This window comes from Canis lupus, chromosome 13 (assembly GCF_003254725.2).
Source record: "Canis lupus dingo isolate Sandy chromosome 13, ASM325472v2, whole genome shotgun sequence".
NCBI classification, from domain to species: Eukaryota; Metazoa; Chordata; class Mammalia; order Carnivora; family Canidae; genus Canis; species Canis lupus.
Genome location: NC_064255.1, coordinates 38,489,429 through 38,514,901, shown reverse-complemented (window position 1 = coordinate 38,514,901; position 25,473 = coordinate 38,489,429). Strand labels below are relative to the sequence as shown.

The following is a 25,473-nucleotide window of genomic DNA, read 5'->3' as shown; positions in this document are numbered from 1 at the left end:
AAATATTAAAAAAAAAAAAACCTGAAAAACTTTAAACCCTAAAGAGCAAAAGCAAAATGAAACAAATGAACCAGTATATAGTGTTAAGTCTTAACTCCACAGAAACAAATTATTTTACTGTAAAGCCAAGTAATATCCTAAATGGGATATATCCTAACAACAGAAAGAACTACAAAAGAATGTTAGACTTTTCAATAATCATATTGTTAATAATGGAATTATTTTGACACAATTATATATAAAAAGTTATATATAACAATTATATATATAAATTATATATAACAAAGTTAAAAAAAAAAAAAAAAAAAAAAACAAAGTTACTGTGTTAAGATAATCAGGATCCAAGATTTTTAATACAAGAGAAAAAGAGGTACAAATATAAGTTAAACAAGTTAATAGCCCTAAATTTGAATTTGAAATATCAATGTGAACTCATGATATACTCTTACATTTAAAAACTTTATTTAAAAAAATAATAATAATAAAATAAAAAATAAAAACTTTTTTCCTAGCTTTGTCCTCTGAAAAGGCATAGACATAATGAACAAACTGGTGCAATGAGTGCTCCTAGAGCCCCAGTTGTGTACTTGACATGCCATTCCCCACCGAGATGGGCTAGGGTTTCTTGAAAAAAACCTGCTGATTCTAAGGATCTAGGTGTTCTGGGAGAGGAGCTTGTACTATCTTGCCTTACCAGAAATCAAGTGATCAATGATCACAGGACTTGCATCAAAAAGACTCAGGGTAAACTTAGAGGCTTTCACTGGCCAAACATGGGATGATTGAGTATTCATTTTAAAGACTGAAATGGATTAAAATACATCAAATATGTTAAGGTCTTTGAGTTCAAATGATTTTTTTTTTAAAAAGGGACGCCGGGTGGCTCAGCGGTTGGGCGTCTGCCTTCGGCCCAGGTCGTGGTCCTGGGGTCCGGGATCGAGTCCCACGTCGGGCTCCCCCCACAGCTTGCTTCTCCCTCTGCCGGTGTCTCTCATGAATAAATCAATAAAATATTTTAAAACGTTTTAAAAATAAGTAAGATTCTAGTTTTTAAAAGGTGGGGGTAAAACAGAAGACTGAACACTGGCCATTTGGTGATAATAAAGGATCCTGGTTTTATAACTACCTGTTTCAGTGCCTTATCTTTTAGATAAGGAAAGAATCGTTAAATAAAATGACCTCCCCCCGGGGTTGGGGAAGGAAGTCCTGGGGCAGGAAGTCGGGGAGGAGACCGGCTCTGGGTCACTAACTGTTGCCGCAGTTCGGTGGACACGCGCGGTTCACCAGACGACCTTCTCTAACTTGACGCACTGTTGCAAGTTTCCTCGAAGAGGCTGGAAGGAAAGGCCGAGGAGCTGGCGGTGCAGAGGGGCCTCACCTCCCAGGCCAGCAGCGCGCCGCCCCGCCCGGGGCTCGCCCCGCGGAAGAGGCCCGAAAGCCAAGCGCCCCCATCCGCACCGTCCCCTCCGGGCTGCTGCGCTCCCCCCGGGCCGTGAGCTCCGGCGTCCCGGCTTCACAAGCTCCGGCGGCCTGACGCAGGGGTACGGCGCTCGGCGGCCGCCCGGCAGCTTCCGCCCGGCCGCCGGAAGTGCGGTGGGGGCGCGGCAGGGGCGCGGCGTGGCCCCTCTAGGCGCGCCGGAGGCCTCGGCTCTCGGTGGTCCCGAGCGCGCCGCGGAGCCTCAGTCAGGGAAATGGCGCCGGCGGGGCGGGCGCGACGGCCGGCCGCGAGGGGAGAGGTCGGGCGCGACGGCCGGCCGCGAGGGGAGAGGTCGCCCCCGCGGCCCGGAGGCCCGGGGCCGTGGGCGGGGCCTGAGGGGGCGGGGCGCCCCGGGATTGGCGGGCGCGCAGACGAGGCGGGGCGCCCCCTTTGTCTGGGTGCGCTGCGGGCGGCCGTCCCTTCGCGCCTGCGGCTGCGGCGGGGAAGGTGAGTCCGCGGAGCGGCGGCCGCTGGCCGGCCGGGCCCCTGCCGCACGGAGCCGGGAGCCGGGTGGCCCTGCCCTCGGACGGGGCGTCCCCGCGGGCCCCGCGCCCGCCGCCCGCCGCAGCGCGGTCCAGCCCCGGTTCCCTCCCCGGCGCCCCCGCGGCCGGCGGGCCTGGCCGGAGGCGGGCGGAGGCGGCGGGGCCTGGGCCCAGAGACGGGGCGCGCGGGGGCCCCGGGGACGGCGGTCCGCGCCCCCCGCGCCCCGGGCCGGCCCTGGGGGCCCCGCGAGCGCAGAGCGCGGCCGAGCGGCGGCGGCCGGGAGGCCGAAGGCGCTGCCCGATTTCGCTGTGGCCCCGGGCGCTCCGCGTGCCGCCGGCCCCCGCCCCCTAGTGAGGCCCTTCCCGGCGCTCGAGACGGCGACCTCGGACGCGGCCCGCAGACGTTCCCCGGCTCATTGTCTGCTTTTTCACATTTTAATAGAAAACGAAATGCATTTCTTACCATGTGTACACGTGAGAAAAATACGGGCAGTGGGGGCGTCGGGACGAGCCCGCGGGGAGCGGGACAGGCGCTGGCTGGGCCACGGTGCACCCTCCCCGGGCTCCGCGCGCGCCCTTTCTGTCACTCCTGAAAGGGGCGGTGGGGGCGGTGGGGGCCGGGCCGGGCTGCCTGCACTTGACAGACGTGTCGTGGTGGCGGCGCGTTCCGCGGGGTGGTGCGCTGGGCGGTGGCGGTGGCGGGCGGGGACGTTGGGGCCCTGAGGAGACCGCCGTCCCCGCGCTCAGGTCGCTCGGACGCTTTAGTTTCCGTTCCCCGTGGTCGCTGAGGTGGAAACTCTTCGGGTGCCTTTGTGTTTCCTTTTTTTTTTTTTTTTTTTGCCTTTGTATTTCCTCTGATCTGCCAGTTCGTGCTTTTTTTCGTATATGTTGAAAATATTCTTCACAAATTGACATTTGACTCCAGTTATGGTGTTTTGTTCTGGTTTGGGGTTTTTTGAAGAGATTTCAAGTTTTTAATGGTAGAATATTTACTTCTAAAGCTTTTGAGCTTTGTTATGTTTTAAAAGGGCTTTCTCCGTGCCAAGATTTATTTTTAAAATAAACTCTTGTTTTTCTCTGGTACTTGTGCAATGTTGGCTCCATCTGGAATTTATTTTGGTGTGGGGTGAGGGGAATCCGGCTTCATTTTTTTTATGTCTGCTGTTTCTAACACTATCTATTGAATAATTCATCTTTCCAGTGATTGGAAAACCACCTTCGTCATGCATTAAATTCCTACATGACTTTGGGCCCATTCTGGAATTTGGTGACTTTGATGTGCATAAGGTCTGAATTTTCATGCAGCAGATCTGGAAGTTTCTGCCTCTATCTTTCTCTTTTGGCATTTTGCTTAGGAAGGCCCTTCCCACCTAGAATAATAAAAACCTCTGTATTCCTAGTTGAGTTCTTTTTATAAAATGTAATTTAAAATGTCAACTCTTATTGGTAAGCCCAGTGAATTCATTAGATTTGTAATATTTGATATGAGATGATCTAATTATTTTCTGGCCTTTTTTTCTTTTTTTTTTTTCTTTGCCTTCCTCTACTTTCTGGGAGATCCGTTGAACTTGCTGTAAAGGCCTAATTTTACTTTTCCTAAAGCATTTAACTGGTCCTAGCCCCATTTACTGAATCATCTTTCCTCAGCAATTTGAATTACCTCATCCGTTCTCCGTTTGTTTATACAAGACTTGGCCCTGCTTTGCCCCGTTCCTGGGTCACCCCCTTTCATCCAGCCCCACTCGGCTCTAGGCACTTTGGTTTTATGGATACAGCGGGCAGAATTTACATCTCATTTCTAAAGTTTATTTTAAGCTTGTTTCTTGTACTATTTGTGAGTAGAATCTTTTTCCCTGTATATTTTGACTAGGTGTTGCTGGTGTGTAGGAAAGCTATTGATTTGGATACGTGACCGATCACTATGGAAGATTGCAGGGTTGTGCTTTGTGTTCACAAGTGGCTCGGAGGTGCCTCTTCCGAAGATGCCTCCACCATGGAGGGCAGGGCATTCCAGCAAGAAAACCCATAGGCGCGGATGGTGAGGACAGGACGGAAGATCCTGGGAGCAGCCCACCGCAAACCAGGGATTTGGAGTGTGCCTGTCCTAGCCTGTTACCGTGAGAGAGATCTCTGGAGGACAGACATGCTTCTTCTTTTACATCAAGCCCATGAGGAATTCAACAAGGGCAATAAGTTCCTAAAACAGCTTAAAAATAAAATAATAATAATAATAATAAACATTAAATTCTAAGCTCTTGGTGCCTCCGCAGTCCCTTCTTCAGTTCTTGTCTGTGTTGCTGGCTGCTCAGGCATCACAGGAGCCATACCCTGCTTGGCACACAGAATGTCTCACTGCGGTGTGGCTTCCTTCCCGTTAAGCATCCACTGCTGCTGAGAACATTGATCTGTTCTGGTTTTGTTTAGGTTATTCCCTGAGGATATTTCCGAATATGAAATTCCTGCATCTGAAGACTGACTGACGGACAGACAGATGGCTGGGTGGGTGGGCGGGCGGGCTCCACCCCCAGGGCAGGTACTGTTTGTGCTTGCCCCTGTGTTGGGGCGGCCTGGCCTTCCTCACAGTTTGTTGTCATACTCAGTGATGGGGACTCTGGCTCTGGGGCCATCTGAACAGGATTTGTTGTGCGCACCTATTCTCCCTTTCTGTCTAAATTCCTATGTTGGGACACCTGCGGGGCTCAGTCAGTTAAGCGTCTGGCTCATGATTTCAGCTCAGGTCATGATCTCAGGGTGGTGAGATCGAGCCTCACTTTGGGCTCTGTGCTGAGTGTGGAGCCTGCTTAAGATTCTCTCCCCCTCTGTTGCTGCCCCTCCTCCCCCTTATTTCAAACAAAAACTTCTGTGTTTTTCCCCATAGCAAACCTGGAATTGGGGATCAGGATCGTGGGAGTAAGGGTGGAGGAGAGGGTGGCTGGTTCAAAGCCAGTTTTGGTGCCTCAGTTGGCTCTCTTTACCTGCCCAACATTTGTCAGGTTTGTGGGTCACAGTGTTTCACCTGTCTTTATGCAGACAGTACCACTTTTTGCATTTCTTTTGTTCATTTTTTTATCAGAATACAGATATTTTGGTTCCTTTGGGCTGCTGTGGTAAAATACTGTAGACAAGGTAGCCTGTAAAACAGCAGACATTCTTCACTGTTCGGAGGCTGGAAGTAGCCTTTGTTTCAGTGTTTTTCTGGGACTCTCCCCTTCCCCCCACCCGCTCCCAGGAATCTTTTCTTCTTTGCCCTCTCCACCCACCTCCATGCCTCACTCACATTGACAGCCTGGTTCTTTGAGTTACTTTAATCGAATGAGATAATACTTAGCCCAGCAGCATCTGAGCCTGAATCTTGCCATCCTCTTGAGGCCCACAGAGAAGGGGTGTGAGCGCCCTGTTTTATAGGTGGGGACAAAGCACGTGCACACACTTCTTTGCCTTGGAGTCATTGCTTCTGAAAGAGGACCTCATGGACATTCTCTCTGCATCCCATGGTTTCATTTACTCATCAACTGGCTCTCACAGCCTAAATCTTTCTCTCGGGGTGTGCATGACCTTTGTGTGGGAGGACTTTGGGTTGGCAGTGGCACCAACCTTGAGCCTATGTCCATTCCAGGGGGGTGCCCACTGTCTAATGGCATGTCTTACTCATCTACACACTGCCAAGTGGCTTTCCTGGAAAGAGTGTGAAGTGCGGTCTCCTAGCTCTTTAATTTCATTCACTTACTCAGCAAGCATTGGGCTGTTGGCTGCTCTGCTGGGACACAAAGGGAGAATGAGGACTGGGCGAGGCAGAGGCCCTCGTGGTTGGGGGTGGTCAGAAGGGCCTCAATGAGAGGTAATGTGGCCAAGCACCAGCCAAAGGGCAGGAGCCTCCCTAGCAGAAGGGAGGCCCAGGAAGGGGATGAAGCCAAGAACAAGCCTGTTCCCACAGGGGTCAGGTGTACAACCGCGCTGCCACAGGGGCAGATTCTGGGTGTGCGTGGGGGGTGGATTAGGAGTGGAGTGTGAGAGAGCAAGGTGGAGGGGCGCCTGGGTGGCTCAGTCAGTTGAGCATCTGTCTGACTTAGGTTTTGGCTCAGGTCGTGATCTCAGGGCCGAGAGATCAAGCCCTGTGTTGTGCTCCATGCTCAGCAGGGAGTCGGCTTGAAGATTGTCTCCCTCTGCCCCTCCCCATGCTCATGCACTCTCTTGCACACATGTGCGCTCATGTGCTCTCTCGCTCGCTGTCTCCCCGAATCAATCTTTTAAAAAAAAAGAAGCCAAATGTCTTCTAGGTTCAGCCATACCTGCTTCTATCACCCCCACTGGGGAGGCCCTAAATAGGGTTCCTATGGGTGTTTATTGTTGGATACTGGCCCAGTTACAGTGGGGCCATAGTGCAGGTGACTGCCTACTTGCACCAGGTTCCCAGAGGACCAGAGCTGAATTATACATGAAGGTCAAATTCTCATGCAGGTGAGGGTGGATGGAGGCCCTGGCTGAAGGAGCAATGTCCCAGAGACCCAAGTGGAGACTGAGTTGTAGGAGGGCAAAGTAACCAACTGTCACCACTGCAAACAGTGGACAAGGATCTGGCCACATGGAGGTCATACCCATGGGCAGGGCTGCTTTGGGGTTGGTGGAGACCACTCATGGGGAGGCAGCTGGACAAGGCCATGGGAAAGATGACCGACCATAAGAGATGGCAGGTCTGGGGCTGCTCGAGGGGGTGGGGGTGTCAGACGTACCACCGAAGAGGGCAGGAGGCAGAGGGGTGGCAATGACTTCCTCATTGTTGAGACCTGGTGAGGCAGGATCCCCGCCCCCCATTCTTTCATATTTTATTCTTCTCTTTCTCCAGCATCTTGTTCATATGGTTTTTAAGGTAGTTTTACTCCTCTAAGACTCCTATTGGAATCCTATTTAGAGTTGCATTGCATCGACACAGAAACACACAGATTTGGGGGAAATGGGCATTCTTGGTGAACAGAGCAGAGAGGCTGGCCTCTCTCCGTCCTAGGCTACTCTCCTGTTCCTTAGAAGGCAGCTGCAGTTAGGAGTTCCGTGTGTATATTCCCAAAAGTTGTCTATGCAGACATACACATGCATCTGATGTTGTACTAAGAAAATGGGGTTGTGCTTCCTGACTTCCTACCCCCAAGCCTTCCCTTTAGGCAGCCCACAGTGTGAGGTATCCTGTTTGTCCACGGGATGGTCTTGTACCATTTTTCCTAGAGTGATCGCCTGTTAGGTTTCTGTGTCCCTGTTACAGACTCCCTTTGACATTCCAAAAGATGTGAACCCCGTATCCCCCATTAGGAGAGCTCCTGGTCCCCCCGCCCCCACTTTCTTTCAGTAATTTGAACATGACACATACCTCAGCTTAACTTATCCTGATATGTCCCCAGAACCTCTCCACCCCCAGGCTCCCCAGGGTGCTCAGACCAAATTCCTGGGTAACTTTGGACTTAATCTGCCAGAATCAACCATGTGTGATGCCTCCATTGCTAATCCCTGATGGAGCCACCACCAGGCTGATGGCCCCAGCCTCACTGGAGCACCAGGGTACAACCAGGTGAGACTGAGGCATCAGTAGGCCTACAGGAGTCATGGTTAAGTGAGTCATGCGGGCCTGGGATGGGGTCCCAACAGGAGTGTGGACCTTAAGCAAAACCATCGATTCTCAGCCTGTCTTCCCTGGGGATTATCTCTGGAGGCAGCTTGGCCTGGCATCCATGCCCGACCTGTTGATCACTTGGCACCTGTGTGAATACTCTAACACCAGCCCTTGTACATGGACTGTGGGCCTGAGCAGATGGCTTAGAGTCCTTGGTAGCTCCCTAGCTGACTGAGAGGACCTCATAGTGTAGAGAGCGAAACCTTGAGGCTGAAACCTCAGGGTACACTGGTGTCCCCAAGCATCTCATACCGGATGTTGCTGGGCCCACAGTCAGAGTCCAGGGACCATGGTTCCTGAACTGTAGGGGCAGGGAGGCTGGACTCCCAGAAGTCAGGGTCTGTGAGGGCAAGGCTGGGCCCTTCATGTGCTCCCTCTTCCTCAGCCCCACAGGATCCTCTGACTTCCATCTGCCTCAGAAATCTCGGGATCAGGTGATGGCAGCGGCCAGGCTCCTGCCACCACCGGCAGGACCCCAGGTGAGCTGCCCCCAAGGCCTGTGGACCACCCCTACATTTCCTCAGAGCCCTCCCATGCCCAGGGCTCCAGGTGGTAGCCTGAGTGTCCCTGCATCTCCTGAACTCTGTGGCCCCTTCCTGGCACCCACTCCCAAGCTGCTTGCGTGTTTGCCCTACCTCCTGACCAAGGGCATCTCCACTCCCCACACCCCACATTGCCTGTACCCACTCCCATCTCCAGTGTGGAGATTTAGTCTAACCTGCAGCAGCCCCTGTCATTCCAGGCCAAGGTGACCTTTGAGGATGTGGCTGTGCTCCTCTCCCAGGAGGAATGGGACCGCCTGGGCCCCGCTCAGCGCGGCCTCTACCGACACGTGATGATGGAGACGTATGGGAACGTGGTGTCACTGGGTATGTCCCCTCAGCAGGTCTCTTCTGTGTCTGTGTGCTTGGCCAGGGGTGGAGGCCCTGCACTGTGGGCTTTGGGTAACGTCCAGGTGTTCAGCTCTAGAGGAAGGTCAGTCCGTCTGTCTCATGCCTGCAGGTCACTCAGGCAGGGTGGGAGTGTTCCCAGATATGTGCTGACAAAAGGCCTTCTCTCCCCATGAGCAGGACTTCCAGGATCAAAGCCCAACGTGATCTGCCAGCTGGAACGAGGAGAAGAGCCATGGGTCCTGGATGGGCAGGGGACTAAGGAGACTGGGGGCCTGGGGAGTGGCCATTCAGGTGAGTGAAAGGAGCTGGCCCTCCCTCACTGGGGCTAAATCCATTCTGGCGGCTGTGGGCACTGAGAGGTGACAGCAGGAGTGGCTTCCACCCGGGCCTCTTCTGGCAGAGGAGCCTTCGGGCTTAACTCCGTGAGCTGCACTTACCCATGTGACAGCAAATGAAAGAAATTCCTCCTCTGGAGAAGTGTTTTCTTGTCCCTTCAACTCTCTGTTTTTTGCAGACAACTACAGACACGACCACATGCCAGCTTGTATGGGACAAGACAGCTCACCCTGTCCGTGGGGTAGGTGTATGTCTCATCTTTTTAATCCCTAAATCCCTGAAGGTGTTACTACTCGTTACTCACCAGAATGTAAAGAGATTCCCGGGGCACCCCGATGCAGAATATGTTCTCATTATATGACACAATCTCCACGAAACTGTGGGCAGGAGTTTTCTAAATTAAAATTTTCTTTCAGTGCAATTGTTTTTTTCCCTTTGTCTTGTCACATGTAAAACATTTTTCCCCAGTCTATACTTGAAACAACTTAAGCCATCATTCTGAAAGTGGGTGCTCTGCTTAGGCCAGCTTCTGCGCCACGTGGGCCCAGGGGGCCTGGCACTGTCCCTGACAGCAGCTTGAGTCTGTGGACATGAAAGGTTGGTCATGCGTTGATTTTATGACCTGGATGGTTGAGTGAGTAATTTCCTATACAGTTGTTTTTTAACTTATTAAAGTCATCTTGCTCATCTTGTTACTTTGGCATCAGACAAGAAACCACCTATTCAGTAAACTTTGAACAGTAGAAATGATACTTTTCATTGCAAATAGGTAATATTTTTTGGCTAGTAAGCTTTGGTCTATGGTAATGAAGCTCTTTATAAGTCAAAAAAAAAAAAAAAAACCCAAAAACCTAAACCGTGTTTCCCAGTTTAAAAAACACATAGTATGTCCTTTTAAAAATAAGTTGTATAAAAATTTTAATTTTATTTATTTATTTTAAAGATTTAATTATTCATGAGAGACACAGAGGGATAGGCAGGCTCCCTGTAGGGAGCCTCAATCACTGAGCCACCCAGGTCCCCTAAAAATTTTATTAAATAGATGATAGTAAAGTCAGATTTTTAAAACGAAGAACCTATTAGTGTTACCATTCTTTTTTTTTTTTTTTAAGTTTTTTTTTTCTTAATTTATTCATGAGAAACAGAGAGGCAGAGACACAGGAAGAGGGAGAAGCAGGCTCCCCACAGGGAGCCCGATGCGGGACTCGATCCTCAGGCCCAGGATCACACCTTGAACCCTGAGCTGAAGGCAGACGCTCAATCAATGAGCCACTCAGGCATCCCACTTTTACCATTCTTGAATTATTAAGTATACACTTAATTGCTCTAAAGAGAATAAGAAAAGTAGACACAAAACTTGAACAGCTTTGGATTAGAGGAGGAAAACCAAAGGGTCAATAAATGTGAGAACATGCTCAGCCTTATTATTCATCAGTAAAATGTAAATCAAAACTGTTATCGTGTTAAACCTTCAGGATGAAAAAAATGGAAAGATCTGATTGAAGTTTGGGTGAGGCTATGAGACAGCTAATGAGGGGGTAAATGTGCACACTACCTTGGAAATCAGTTTGGCATTATCTAATGAAGCTGAAAATGCAAGTCCCTACATCAAATACCTTTTTTTTTTTTTAAGATTTTATTTATCTATTAATGAGAGACAGAGAGGCAGAGACACAGGCAGAGGGAGAAGCAGGCTCCATGCAGGGAGCCCGATGCGGGACTCGATCCCTGGACTGCAGGATCACGCCGTAGGCGGAAGGCAGGCGCTAAACCACTGAGCCACCTGGGCTGCCCTACATCAAATATCCTACTCTCATGTGTACAGTAAGAATGTTTGTGTATAAAAACCAAGAAGCATATGCAAGAATCTTACATAAGCATGCTTTGTGATAGAAAAAATTAACAAGGAAAAAAAAAAAAAAAAAGAAAAAATTAACAAGGGATCCCTGGGTGGCGCAGCGGTTTAGCGCCTGCCTTTGGCCCAGGGCGCGATCCTGGAGACCCGGGATCGAATCCCACATCGGGCTCCCTGTGCATTGAGCCTGCTTCTCCCTCTGCCTATGTCTCTGCCTCTCTCTCTCTCTCTCTCTTCTCTCTCTGTGTGTGACTATCATAAATAAATAAAAATTTTAAAAAATGTTTAAAAAAAAAATTTACAATAACCCAAATGTCCATCAGCAGTAGGATAGATGAGTAAACCGTGGTGTTTTAATAGAAAGGAAATGGGACGCCTGGGTGGCTCAGCAGTTGAGAATCTAACTTTGGCTCAGGGCGTGATCCCGAGGGCCTGGTTTGAGTCCCGCATCGGGTTTCCTGCAGGGAGCTTGCTTCTCCTTCTGCCCTTGTCTCTGCCTCTCTCTCTTTCTGGGTCTCTCATGAATAAATAAATCTTAAAAAAAAATAGGAAAGAACAAGTTGTAGTAAAAATGGTTTAATAACCGCTGTGGAACAATATAATGAATTGGAACACAGTGTTGACAGAGGCAAGCAAGTTGAAGAAGACCAGGCACCATGAAATTAAAAAAATCTCAGGAATACGCCTAATTGAGTTACTGGTTAGAGATACAAATTTCTAAGATAGGGATCCCTGGGTGGCGCAGCGGTTTGGCGCCTGCCTTTGGCCCAGGGCACGATCCTGGAGACCCGGGATCGAATCCCACGTCGGGCTCCCGGTGCATGGAGCCTGCTTCTCCCTCTGCCTGTGTCTCTGCCTCTCTCTCTCTCTCTCTCTCTCTCTGTGACTATCATTAAAAAAAAAAAAAAAAAAAAAAAAAAATTTCTAAGATAAAGCTATTTAAAAAAACAAACACTGGGCAGCCCTGGTTGCCCAGTGGTTTAGTGCTGCCTTCAGCCCGGGGTGGGATCCTGGAGACCCGGGATCCAGTCCCGCATCGGGCTCCCTGCATGGAGCCTGCTTCTCTGTCGGCCTGTATTTCTGCCTCTGTCTCTGTATAAAGATCTTTTAAAAAATTAATAATAATAAATGGAGTAAACAGAGATGGGAGTTACCCTCTCACTTGAAACATCTGAAAAATGACGAGATACATAAAACCACAGCTCTCAAGGTGTTGGGAATCATTGTCATGAAATCAATGAAGGAAATTAATCCCTGAGAGACAGGAAACAAAGGGCTGATCCCTATAATTGCCCCAGCTTACAGCTTGAAGAAGATCACAATGCAGGGAGGGCAGAGCCCAGTGGTCTCCCAGACTTAGGGACACATAGTCAGGAGTCCAGAGAAGCCAGGGAGGCTAGAAGTCCCACAGAAGAGTCCATTTGACAAAGAGAACTCTGGAGATCTGCAGGGAGACCCTCTTGAGTATTAGCACTAGCAAGGAAACCCCGTCCAATGCCAGGAAGGAGCCCCCTCTTTGGAAGGAGTAGCAGCTGTGGGAGCCAGAACCTAAGTGGAATGAATGTTTGTGCGCACCCCCCCCCCAATTCATCTGTCAAAGCCCTAAACCCCAGTGTGAATGTATTGGTGATGGACCCTTTATGAAAGTTATTAAGGTTAAATGAGGTCATAAGGGTAGCGCCTGGATTTGCTAGGGTTAGTGTCTTTTTTTTTTTTTTTTTTTTAGGGTTAGTGTCTTTATAAGAAGAGGAAGGGGCATCCTGGGTGACTCAGCGGTTTAGCGCCATCTTCAGGCGTGATCCCGGAGACCTGAGATCAAGTCCCATATCAGGCTCCTTGCATGGAGCCTGCTTCTCCCTCTGCCTGTGTCTCTGCCTCTCTCTCTGCATCTCTCATGAATAAATAAATAAAATCTTAAAAAAAAAAAAGAGAGAGAGAGAGAGACCAGAGCTCTCTTTCTTGGCACATACAGCCTCCCAGACCCCTGCCCCAGGACGTATTCATCCCACTTGCATAATCCCCAGGACTGTGAATATGGGTTTTACTCCTGTGACTGTTATGTTAAGCTTTTGCTTTTAAGGAATGGAGGACCCTTTAAACATGGGTCTGGAGGTCAGCGACAAGTCAAAGTCAAAGACTGGGAAGGATTGTATACACCACTGCTGCCTTGAAGGTGGAGGGGCCACATGGCAAGGAACGCAGGTAGCCTTTCAGAGCTGAGCGTGGCAAGGAAACAGTCACCTTAGTCCTGCAGCCTTGTACAAAGAGCTAAATTTTGACAACTATTAAGAATGAGCTTTGAAGTACATTTATTGCCTGAGCCTCCACACACAGATGAACACTTTATTTCAGCCTTATGATACGCTGAGCAGAGAATCCAACTATGTCATGTGGCCTGCAGAACTCTAGGCTGGCAGATACAGTGCCCAGTGCTCATATGAGGCTGGGAAGGGTGCTGCTCCCAACAGCAGGAGTGGGAAACCTGTAACTCTCAGGGCACCATCGATTAGAGAGCTGACTTGGGGGAAGAGCCCTAAGCACCCTCTGGTCTGATCTGACAAAGTTGAAAGACAAGAACCACAGGTGATACTCTGAAGTAACTTAACCAAGAATACTTAAGCTCAAGAATATTTGTTTTGTTTTTAGTTTAAATATTTATTTATTTGAGAGAGAGAGAGAGACAAAGAATGGGGGGGGGGGGTGGGGAGGAGGGGAGGAGAGGGAAACTGAAGCGGACTCCGTGGAGTGTGGAGCCTGACACAGGGCTCGATCTCACAATTAGATCATTACCTGAGCTGAAACCAAGAATCCGACACTCAACCAACTGCATCACCCAGGCACCCCACGTTCAAGAATATTTCTAGGGGCAGCCCAGGTGTCTCAGCGGTTTGGCGCCACCTTCGGCCGGGGTGTGATCCTGGAGACCTGGGATCAAGTCCCACTTCGGGCTCCCTGCATGGAGCCTGCTTCTCCCTCTGCCTGTGTCTCTGCCTCCCTCTCTCTCTCTCTCTCTCTCTCTCATGAATAAATAAAATCTTTAAAAATATATATATATTTCTAGAAATAAAAAATATCCCAACACCAACCAAGGTAAAATTCATATTTGGCTTCAATTAAAATGTTACCAGACATACAAAAAAGTAAGAAAATACGATAATTAGAAAAAACAGTCCTGTTAAACTAACCAGAAATTACATCATTGATAGAATTGAAAGACAAGGATGTTAAAATAAATTTATTCCATATGTTGAAGGACTAGAGAGAATATTGAGCATATTTTTTTTTAATTTAATACCTCTAGTTTATTTTTTTTATTTATTTATGATAGTCACAGAGAGAGAGAGAGAGAGAGAGAGAGGCAGAGACATAGGCAGAGGGAGAAGCAGGCTCCATGCACCGGGAGCCCGACGTGGGATTCGATCCCGGGTCTCCAGGATCGCGCCCTGGGCCAAAGGCAGGCGCCAAACCGCTGCGCCACCCAGGGATCCCAATATTGAGCATATTAAGTAGAAGCACGGAAGATCCGTGAAAGACTCCGATCTGATCTCTAGGGATGGAGACAACAACGTCTGAGACGAAGTGTTCACTTGGTAAATTAGTGGCAGATTAGACCTCGCGTAAGAAAAGATTTGTGAAAATAAAGTCCTAGGAACTACTGAAAAGGAAGCAAGGGAAAAAGAGTACAGCACATCCATGAGCTGGGGGACAACCTGAAGTGGCCTAATACATGTCACTGAGGCCAACAAAGCAGGTCAGAAAAAATATTTGAAGACATTTAGTTGAAAATTTTCCAAATTTGATGAAAAGTGTGAATTCCCAGATCTAAGAAACTCAACGAACCCTCGACAAAGTTACACTAAACTACATTATAATCAAAACTGTTCTAGCTGTGAAGCCAACAAAGGAGATAAAATAGAATTAGGAAAAGTAACGACTTGTTTAAGAGGAGAAAGAGAAAAGGAAACAAAGCGCAGCTGTTTAGGGGCCCCTCTGGGCTTTAGGATACACGGCTCTGACGTCGCGGCCTCGGGCAGTGTGAACACTGGTTCATGTGTGGCGTGAGACCGTTAGGGCGGCGTGCTTCTCTGTCGTCGCTCGGGCTGCGGGACAAAAGGCCGCTGACAGAGTGACTTGGACATCATCAGCTTCGTTCTCACGCCCTGGAAGCCAGAAGCCCCAGACCTGTGCAGCGGGGTATCCGCAAGAGCCTCCTGGCACCGGCACCTTCCGATGCTCGGCGGCCTCTGCCTATGAGTGCGTGGGGGGGGAGGGGGGGTAAGCTTGCTGGTGTCTCCTCCTACTGGGCACTACTCCCGTCCTGGGGTCTCCTCCCGGTGACCTCATCTGACTCTAATCACCTCCCAGAGGCCCCACCCCCAGACATCACACGGGTGAGGGTTTCAGCATGTGAAGTTGAGAGGAAGGGACACAATTGGTTCATCACAACAGTCCTGTTACTCTGTCCCAGGTTCTGTGATCTACCGAAGTTCTACCCGTATGTATGTTATAAACCCACACTCCATACCTTTTTTTAAAGTTTTAAGTGATCTCTACACCCAACATGGGGCTTGAACTCAACACCTCAAGACCAAGAGTCGCACACTCCTCTGGCTGAGCCAGCCAAGCTCCCCAGCACATAACTATTTTTGCTTTGGACGGTTCTCCTTTACAGTGATTTAGAAAACCTTCTTTACATAGTCCTGTATATATATCTTCATTTTAACCATTTCCAAAAGCCTTTATTTCCTTGTATAATCCAACTTTTCTGTCCGGTATATTTCTGCAGCCTGAAGAATTCCCTTTAACGTTAGCTTGGATTTGATTGTTGGGTGTCTTCTCCATTGTTGTTTGTGAATTGACCATTTTTTTCTTTTTGTCACTTTCCGGATGTCAGTCCATTGTCCTTTGACTTGTTTCTGATGATGAATCCGCTGTACTTGTTATATTCATTCCTCTGTGTCATTGGTGGTTTTTGTCTAACTGCCTCTAAGATTTTCTTTTTTTTTTTTTTAATATTTTTTAAATATTTTATTTATTTATTTAGGATAGTCACAGAGAGAGAGAGAGAGAGGCAGAGACACAGGCAGAGGGAGAAGCAGGCTCCATGCACCGGGAGCCTGACGTGGGATTCGATCCTGGGTCTCCAGGATCGCGCCCTGGGCCAAAGGCAGGCGCCAAACCGCTGCGCCACCCAGGGATCCCCTTCTAAGATTTTCTAAAGAGAAACTTGCTTTTAGCAGTTGGACTATGATGTATCTAGGTGGTATTTTAAAAACACGTTTGTGATTCTAATATCTTGGATCTGGGATCCCTGGGTGGCGCAGTGGTTTGGCGCCTGCCTTTGGCCCAGGGCGCGATCCTGGAGACCTGGGATCGAATCCCACGTCAGGCTCCTGGTGCATGAAGCCTGCTTCTCCCTCTGCCTGTGCCTCTGCCTCTCTCTCTCTGTGTGTGACTATCATAAATTAAAAAAAAAAAAAAAAAAAAATTAATATCTTGGATCTTTGTTTTGATGTCTTCTATCATTTTTAGAAAAATCTCAGCCATTTTCTTTTCAGATGCTTTTTCTTGCTTCTTTTGCGATTCCAACTACATGCAAGCTAGGCCATTTGATAATGACCCGTACTGGCTTTATGTTTCATACATTTCTGTCTTTGTATTTCTTTTTGGATGATTTCTCTTGGCCTATTTTCAAGCTCACTGGTCTTTCTCAGCTGGGTGGGGCATTCCTGTGTTACTGTGTTTTTTACATCTAGCATTTCTAATTGGACTGTTTCTTCCAGTATCTATCTCTCTGCTGAAACTCCCCATCTGGTCATTCAGTTGTTCCAGCATATAGGTCCTCCTTAGTTCTAGTTCTGTTGATCATTTAGTTACTTCACTCTGTGTGTGTGTGTGTGTGTGTGTGTGTGTGTACATGTACGTGTATGCAGTCTTTCTCTTGGGTGGCTCATAGTTTTTTGTTGAATGTCAGCTAGTAGAGATAGAGGTAAACAGTGTAACTCTGGAAACGTACCCCGCGCTACTGGGCTGTCAGCGTGGAAGCCTGAGCTGGTCTAGTCAGGAGCTGGGCTGGGCTCAGTTGTTTCCAGGTGTGCCTGTAAGAGGGTTTTTTCCTTGCTCTTGCCCCCACCCTAGCAGTAGTCTCAGTTGCTGGTTATTCTATGCTTGCTGGCCTTTGGGGCAGAGGAAAATGGCCTTTGATGCTCCACTGTCCTGGTCCATCCTCAGTTGTAGGCAGGTGTTGTGTCCCTGGGTCACAGCCCCTCCCCTAGTTGAAGCAGATCTCACTGCTGGGCTCACGATCATTTCCTGCCTCTCCCTCAGGAGTAAAGGGTAGTTTTCCTTTCCCTTCCCGGCCATTGTAATTTTCGCCTGTGCCCTGGAATGAGAGGTTTGCTTTCCCTCTCAGATGACTTACAGCTTTTGTTCTGTAGAGAAGGATTCCAGTGGGTGCTTTTGCTTTTCCCTCTTGTATGCCTGAGCCACCAAAGTAGGCTTCCTCTGGACCTGCCCCCATGGGGAGCCCATGGACATGAGCCCCCTGTGTCTGTGGCTCTCTGGGGTTCTTTGAAAGATGATTAATGTTTTAACCAGGTGCTTTGAATTGCTTGGGTGGTGACCTGTCTTTCATCTTCCTCTTACCTCCTTTCCATCACGGGTGCACCAGTGTAGTTGTCTCTCCGTGCAGGCACCTGTCTCCTTAGATTTCAGGGCATTTGGGGGCTGTCGTGACCTCGGCTCTGTGATAGATTCAAGAAAGTTAAGATTTTATAGATTATCTTTTTTTTTTTTAATGTTTATTTATTTATGATAGTCACAGAGAGAGAAAGAGAGAGGGGCAGAGACACACACAGGCAGAGGGAGAAGCAGGCTCCATGCACCGGAAGCCCGATGTGGGATTCAATCCCGGGTCTCCAGGATCGCGCCCTGGGCCAAAGGCAGGCGCCAAACCCCTGCGCCACCCAGGGATCCCAGATTATCTTTTTCTTACTGTTGAGGTGGAAGGGATAGTCTTACAGCTTTATCCCTCCTGGGGGAATTCAGTTATTGTGTAATTAATAAAGAGTATAATAATATATATTGTTTTATATAATGTATAATGATGGTGATATTAACAGTTAAAGGGACATGAGAACTATAACTGGGTTGTCGGTGTATCCACCTGTCAGATTGGTCGTGGTGAGGGGCCCCCCCAGCGCCACTGATGAGTGGGCAGTGCTGGGGGAGAGGGTGGCTACTTGACAACAGTAAGCTGTTACCGGGCACCTGGGTGGCTCAGTCAGTTAAGTGCCTGACTCTTGGTTTCAGCTCAGGTCACAATCTCCTGGGTTGTGGGATCAAGCCCTGTGTTAGGCTCCACACTCAGCACCAAGTTAGCCTGTGACTATTACCTGCCCCTCATCCTCTGTTTCTCTTTCTCAAGTCAGTAAATCTTTAAAAAACTTTTTAAAATGATAAGGTGTCACATGGTAGCCTGACGATAGGAATAGGGCTTGTCCAAGCCATCTTTTTGTGGAAAGAGGAAGATAAGGAATCAAAAAAGAGACGTAGATCCCGAAGGCCCACCAGCCACCAGGGTAGGGGCTCCTTGTAGGAGGAAGGAAGTGCTGGTGGGCCATCTGGATGGCCAGCTCTGGCAGCAGGCAGCACCACCCGCCTGAGTCTGGGGAGCCCTGCAGGATGGAGGCGTGTGTGTCTGGAGTGCCACCGAATCTTGGGGTGGGTGTGGAGAGCCGGTTCATCAAGCCTGGAGTGGGACTCCAGCCTCGACAAGGGAGACCCTTCATTTGGGAGAGTCTCCCAGCATCTCACTCCCGCCTCTTCTTAGATGACCCTCTGGCTGCCACCAGCTTCTGCAAGAGGTGTTGGCGTTTGGCAGGTCTTCCTCCATCCAGGGCAGCCATGCCCCCCTAGCTGCTGAGGGCAACACAGATCTAAACAAGCATATTTTATTCGTTGACCACCTTGGCCCAGATCTTTCTCTGCACACCAATCAGAAGTCCATCTTAGGAGCTCCCTGGGGTTTGTGGAGAGACCACTTGGCTTCTGAATCTTTTGTTTTTTCAAGGGTCCATATTGGGGTTCCAGGAGGCCCCCCGGACCAAGTTAGGAACTGATTAAAGATTGAAGCTTCTATCTCGATGATGCTGTTATCGGCAACATGATGGGGGGGACCACAGGCCCCTATCCTGGGCCCCGCCTCTGAACAGAGCTGAGCAGCACACGGTCAGCAAGATGAGCGGCCCGCGTGTCACTTGTCCCCAGTGCCCGGCGGCCTCCGCTCTGCTCACGAGGTTTCTCAGCCTCAGGCTGTTCCGGGCCGAGGTCTTGGAGCCGGGGGTGGCCCCCCAACGGCAGGGCTGCGCCGGGTGAGGGCTCCTGCCTCCAACCGCTGGGGGCCCCAGAGCCAGCGCCCCCGGCACCGCCGGCCTCAGGACGTCCGCGGTCCCCCCATGGGTCCTGGCCTTCCCGGTGGCGCGGTCGCCAAGGTTCACGGGGGGCCCGCCTCCGATGGTACGCGCGCGCGGCTTGGGTGTCGGGGGCGGGACTGAACCCCCCGCGGCCCTTGCCCCTCGGGCGCCGCACACAAGGACGCCCCTGTGCCTGCACCTGCGCCGCCCTTCCACCCTGTGGCCATCGGACACGCCCGAGGGCTCCCGCCCCACCTGCTCCACACCACGCCTCGCCCGCCGCCTTTGCGGTCAGCCCAGCCAGGCTCCCACGGGCGGGGTGCAGCCCGGCAGTCGGTGCTGCTGGGGGGGCTCCAGGGAGGGGGGCCGGGAAGGGCCTGCCGGGGGGCTCAGCCGGCTGCGTCCGCCTTGGGCTCGGCTCGGGGCTTGGGGGGCTGGGGTGGGGCCCTGCTCACGGGGAGTCGGCGTCCCCCTTTCCCTCGGTCCCTCCAGCTGCTCGTTCTCTTTTTTTTTTTTTTTTTTTTTATTCATGATAGTCATTGAGAGAGGAGAGAGAATCAGAGACACAGGCAGAGAGAGAAGCGGGCTCCATGCCAGGAGCCCGACGTGGGACCCGATCCTGGGACTCCGGGATCGCGCCCTGGGCCAAAGGCAGGCGCCAAACCGCTGAGTCACCCAGGGATCCATCGTTCTCTGTCTTAAGTAAAGTCCCAAGAGAGGAGGACTGTGGGGAGATGGGCCCAGGCCGCAGGGGCCGCTGTGCTAGTTGCTGCGCCCACTCGTGATCGTCCTGGCCCCGAGCGCTGGGCCACCTGTGCCCAGCAAAGCCACCTGTAGGTGCCGCCTGCCCCGCTGTTCTCTCTGGGTTCACCTCTAACGTGGTGCTCTGCGTTTGCTGTTTCAGAATGTGAAAACCAGGGAGAGAACCAAGAAAGGGACTTGGGCGTGAAGCCAGGTGTCTCCGAGGACGGCTCCGTGGTCCCGGGGGAAGGCCGCCCGGGATGGCGCGACCAGGGGCGCCCGCGCAACGCTCCGCCACCTCGGGCCCCGGCCGCTGCTGGCGCCGAGCGGCCCTACAAGTGCACCGAGTGCGGCAAATGCTTCGGCCGCAGCTCGCACCTCCTGCAGCACCAGAGGACCCACACCGGCGAGAAGCCGTACGTGTGCGGCGTGTGCGGGAAGGCCTTCAGCCAGAGCTCCGTGCTCAGCAAACACCGGCGCATCCACACGGGCGAGAAGCCGTACGAGTGCAACGAGTGCGGGAAGGCCTTCCGCGTGAGCTCGGACCTGGCGCAGCACCACAAGATCCACACGGGCGAGAAGCCGCACGAGTGCCTGGAGTGCCGCAAGGCCTTCACGCAGCTCTCGCACCTCATCCAGCACCAGCGCATCCACACGGGCGAGCGGCCGTACGTGTGCGCGCTGTGCGGGAAGGCCTTCAACCACAGCACCGTGCTGCGCAGCCACCAGCGCGTGCACACCGGCGAGAAGCCGCACGAGTGCGCGCAGTGCGGCCGTGCCTTCAGCGTCAAGAGGACGCTGCTGCAGCACCAGCGCGTGCACACGGGCGAGAAGCCGTACACCTGCAGCGAGTGCGGCCGCGCCTTCAGCGACCGCTCGGTGCTCATCCAGCACCACAACGTGCACACGGGCGAGAAGCCGTATGAGTGTGGCGAGTGCGGCAAGGCCTTCAGCCACCGCTCGACGCTCATGAACCACGAGCGCATCCACACGGAGGAGAAGCCGTACGGCTGCTACGCGTGCGGCAAGGCCTTCGTGCAGCACTCGCACCTGACGCAGCACCAGCGCGTGCACACCGGCGAGAAGCCGTATGTGTGCGGCGAGTGCGGCCACGCCTTCAGCGCCCGCAGGTCGCTGGTGCAGCACGAGCGCATCCACACGGGAGAGCGGCCCTTCCGCTGCGCGCAGTGCGGCAAGGCCTTCAGCCTCAAGGCCACGCTGATCGTGCACCTGCGGACGCACACCGGGGAGCGGCCGTACGAGTGCAGCCGCTGCGGCAAGGCCTTCAGCCAGTACTCGGTGCTCATCCAGCACCAGCGCATCCACACCGGCGAGCGGCCCTACGAGTGCGGTGAGTGCGGCCGCGCCTTCAACCAGCACGGGCACCTGATCCAGCACCAGAAGGTGCACCGGAAGCTGTGACGCCCAGGAGCCCCGCCGCCCGGAGCCCCGGCACGAGGAGCTGCGGCCCGGGGGAGCCTCAGGGGCCCGGCTTTCTTTCCCCCCACCCTCCGGTTCTGCCACACAGCACTCACCTCCGTGGTGACTTTTGGTACGGGTCGCCACGTGCACTCACCCTCTAACATTACACCGTCTTTTGGAAGAAACCGAAGGAAGTTAGGACCCAAGGAAATACTTTCACAAAACTTTCTTACCTTCTAAATAAAGTTTTTTCTTAGAACATCCCATGCCTTTCCTAAAAACGATAATTATTCTAATTATTGCACCTAAAATTAGACTTGGATTATTTGAGTGTTGTTAGGCCACTAAAGTGTTGTCTGGATGATATATTTTTTAAAAATGTCATTAAGTCTCATCATGTAATATGGCTAGGAACCCTAACTGTATAGAATCACATGTTTTATAAAAAGTCTAAAGATTAATTAGTGAGAAATGATGTAAACTTAGAAAACACTTCATCTGGTGTTTCAACTTTATTCAAGATCAGAAGGGATGTCCTAACTTTTGGTGAAAATTCAACTCAAATATGCTTCTTTGCCTCAAAGCCCACCCTTATGATTTAAGGCTTTGTGCCGCAGAAATCATGGGACGTCTTGAGCCTTTGGACCCCATGTGGGTGGGAGGGGGGCTCTGCACCTCAGAGCCCAGACCTCAGCTGTTGCATGAACTGGGAGCCTCTTTATACATTGTGTTACTCAAAAGAAAGTTCTTTGGTATATATTTTTAAAACTTAAAATTCTCAAATTCAAATAGCTTTTTTATTATCTAAAATTTCCATTCCAGTGTTTGAGGTTTTTGTGTTTTTACTCCTGATTCCAAGAAAGTCTAGTATCCAGTTTCACTTACTACAATGAATCTGGTTTGTCATTTTTAAGTTTTTTCCTCTCTCTCTTGAAAACATCAGCTTCTCAGGAGAAATGAAGGACTGGAGTGTTGACCTCAGTCCACAGCAATAACACTGACGCAGATAAAAGCTTGTTTCCCCCTCCCTCTCTCTGATACAGGTGACAGGCGCCAATATCACAGGTGAAATTCTGGAAGCTAAGGGTTGCAGGTGTGCTTCAGGGAGGAGATGGGCTCCTTCCGAAAGGAATTGGCATCACCTGTGTACTGCAGAGCTGCTGGGACCAGAGGAGCTAAAGCCACTGAGCAAAACCAGGAGTTGGGCTTACTAAGGTAGATGAGCTCACCGAGGTGTCGCTTTGCTGGAGCTGAGGGAACAGGTGTGACTTCAGAGATGGCGAAAACCTCTGAGGATATGCTGTCGAGGCCAAGTTCATGGTGTGATTCAGAGGAGCTGAAATCCCTGGGGCCAAACTGCAGGGGAATAGAGCTCATGGAAGTGGGACACTCACTCCTGAACCCCACGGAGGGGGGCCACTGCCTCCCCCACGCTGACCGGGTCTATGGCTGTGTCTGACTCCGCAGCTGCCCCGCAGGGCGTACCACTACTCAGGGCACAATTCCTAATCCCATGGAAGAGTTAGGATAAAAAACAGTTTGGTCAAGATGACGCTGAGTTATGTACGATGTACAGAAACACTTGCTTGGAAAGACACTGTCTGTACTACAGGACAGCAGAAGTGACCCTTCAGTCGCTCTGGATTGCTAGATCCACCACACCCAGGATTTGGGGGGGGAATCTGCAAAATGTATGGTTTGCTTTTCAGCCTTCTTAGATGAAGTGTACTTTATCATTCTGGCTTTTCTTCCCGTCAGCTGCCACTGAACTATTGGTGAGTGTCCAGGCTCAGGTGTCCATGGGGCTAGAAGGTGAGCTTCAGTGCCCTTCTCCCTGGGGACGATCCCTGGGCCACGCATTTTTTTGTCCTTCACCTCTCCAAGGACCAGGAGGTAGCATACAACCTGCTGGAACGTATGGGCGGTCTGCATCTTTTGGAAGTGGCATCAGGCACCAAAATGATGCCTGGGGTCCCTTCACCGTGGTAATAGCCTTCTCGGCCATCGGCACCCAGCTTTCTGTAGTCCTTGTGATGGAAGTTAGTATAACTCTGAACAGGTGCAGCTGTCGTGGAGGCAGGGGGCCACGGAGCAACAGGCCAGGGGAACTGCTCACCCACCAGGAGAAGACAAATTCTCCCCAACCCCAGGGGATCTTGAAGAAGCTCAGCCCACAGGCCTGCAACACATGCAGCTGTCATGAGAGGCCATACAGCCACCTCCAGCAGGGACCCGAGGACAGCCTTGAGGACACAAACCCCAGGGGGCGCCTGAAGACTGGCCAAGCTCTTGAAGATAGGTGGGAGGACCCAGATCCAGTTCTCTGGCTCAGATCTGATGCTTGGGTGGCCTGGGTTCCTCGGCCCCAGGGGTGTGTATAGGGCCAGCTGCAAAGATGTAGGGCTTGGGTACCACACACGCACACTGTGAGCAAGACCTTACCCAGCCTTACCATGACCCCTGGGTCAGCTGTTACTGAGTTTCCGTGGAGGTCGGGCTCAAGTCTCCCCTAACAGGCCAGGGCCCTCCCCTGTCTGATCCTCTGACACCAGCAGTTCATCTCCTGACTGGTAACTGCCCAGAGATATTAACAAGTAGCCTGTGGTCTGAGATGACTGCTCCCAAAGGCCCTCTATCATCAGCAGGCTGACAACTCAGGTTTCTGACTCTGTAAGATGAAGAGGCAAGGGGACAGTTGCAGGCAGTTAACCCACCAGATACCCAGGCCTGACTGTCCCAGTGGCCAGGCAGAAACATCAAGAACCAAGAAGTCCCTTTGCCTGTGCTCCCTCCCATCCTTAGATGAGCTTGACATTTGGCCCCTGTGAAAGTGTGGCACCAATTCATGGTGCCAGCCCTCGTCAGCCAAAACCAAACAGCCAAGAAAACTTGTCAAACCATCTGCTTTCCGATTTTGCACAATGAAAACCACTAGTGTGTTTTTTTCCATGTATTTCCAGTAAATACGCTTCTTCAGACTGCACTGGACCACCACACCTCCTGCCCCACTAGCCCTCCCACCCATGGCTCTAGGGCTCCCCTCAATGCCACAGTCCCTTGGGGTGCCACTGGCTTAAGGGACATTCATGCTGATAGGAGGAAGGGATCCCCAGAGCAGGAGTTCTTAACCCAACAAGAAAGCATCAGAGCCATTAGCAGTGATAGGGCAGGGGATGTAAGAGATGGTTCTTATTAAAGCCAACACAAGGACTCCTGGATGGCTCAGCAGTTACGCTCTGCCTTCGGCTCAGGGCATGATCCTGGAACTCAGGAATCGAGTCCCACATTGGGCTCCCTAAGGGGAGCCTGCTTCTCCCTTTGCCTGTGTCTCTGTCATGAATAAGTAAATAAAATCTTTATTTTTTTATTAATGAGAGACACATGGAGAGAGAGAGAGAGAGAGGCAGACACACAGGCAGAGGGAGAAGCAGGCTCCACACAGGAAGCCTGATGCGGGACCCCATCCTAGGACCCCAGGATCATGCCCCAGGCAAAGGCAGGCACTAAACCGCTGAACCACCCAGGGATCCCCTAAATAAAATCTTTAAAACACACACACACACACACACACACAGATACAACTTTCCTGAGTAATCAGACAGTCAAATGCAATACCAGCCAAGAGTCATGCCTATTTCATTAGCAAGTAGAAGTTAAAATTACAACATCCAGTACAGGGAGGCTGTACGGAAGTCAGACTGTGCTCTCCTCAACTTTGCATCCTATCATGGAAGGATAATGTATTCCAATGATCAGGTGCTGATGACATATATCTGATACAGTATTGGGTACAACCACCCTGGAAAGCATTTGCTTATATATAAGCAAGTACTTGTAGAGGGATTAAAGGGATACTTGTTTCTTCCCTTTTTTGGGAGACAGACACTTAAAGAAATCTTCAGAGTGCTGGATGACCACACAGTGGAACTGAGACCTCAAGGACCAAATACGTTGAAGAATAAACACTATGCAAACAAAAAGTCAAAGATGGCTTCCACCATCAACAAGAAAGACTCAACAATCTCGGAGGAGTGGAAGGCTTAGAATTCCAGAATCACCACACATAACACTCAAAACACCTGGTTCTCAGCTAAAAGTATTAAAAATATGCTAAGAAACTGGAAAGTATGGCCTATTCACAGGGAAAAAATAGAAACCATTCCTGAAGAAGTCCAGACACTAGAATTATTAGTC

The 25,473-nt window shown here is 50.8% G+C and overlaps 1 protein-coding gene and 1 long non-coding RNA gene across 10 annotated transcripts; one reads left to right on the top strand and one right to left on the bottom strand.

Moving 5' to 3' along the window:
• Window positions 1-445: 445 nt before the first annotated feature.
• Window positions 446-1,765, bottom strand: LOC118354103 (uncharacterized). Its single transcript, XR_004814064.2, has 2 exons — window positions 1,459-1,765; window positions 446-1,334 (listed from the first exon to the last, which is right to left on the bottom strand). It is a non-coding gene; the product is annotated as an uncharacterized LOC118354103 (long non-coding RNA).
• A 19-nt stretch (window positions 1,766-1,784) lies between these two features.
• Window positions 1,785-21,540, top strand: ZNF250 (zinc finger protein 250). 9 transcript variants are annotated; one of them, XM_035713856.2, is made up of 7 exons: window positions 1,829-1,924; window positions 7,422-7,516; window positions 8,004-8,097; window positions 8,346-8,487; window positions 8,689-8,802; window positions 9,026-9,088; window positions 20,021-21,540. In XM_035713856.2, exons 2-7 carry the CDS (start codon window positions 7,437-7,439, stop codon window positions 21,277-21,279), a joined length of 1,752 nt encoding a protein of 583 aa, XP_035569749.1. In that variant the 5' UTR covers window positions 1,829-1,924; window positions 7,422-7,436; the 3' UTR covers window positions 21,280-21,540. The 9 variants fall into 9 exon arrangements, with proteins under 9 accessions (XP_025306466.1, XP_025306465.1, XP_035569753.1 ...); XM_025450682.3 differs by having other exon boundaries at window positions 7,350-7,516; XM_025450684.3 differs by having other exon boundaries at window positions 1,835-1,924; window positions 7,350-7,516; window positions 8,361-8,487.
• The last annotated feature ends 3,933 nt before the right edge of the window (window positions 21,541-25,473 follow it).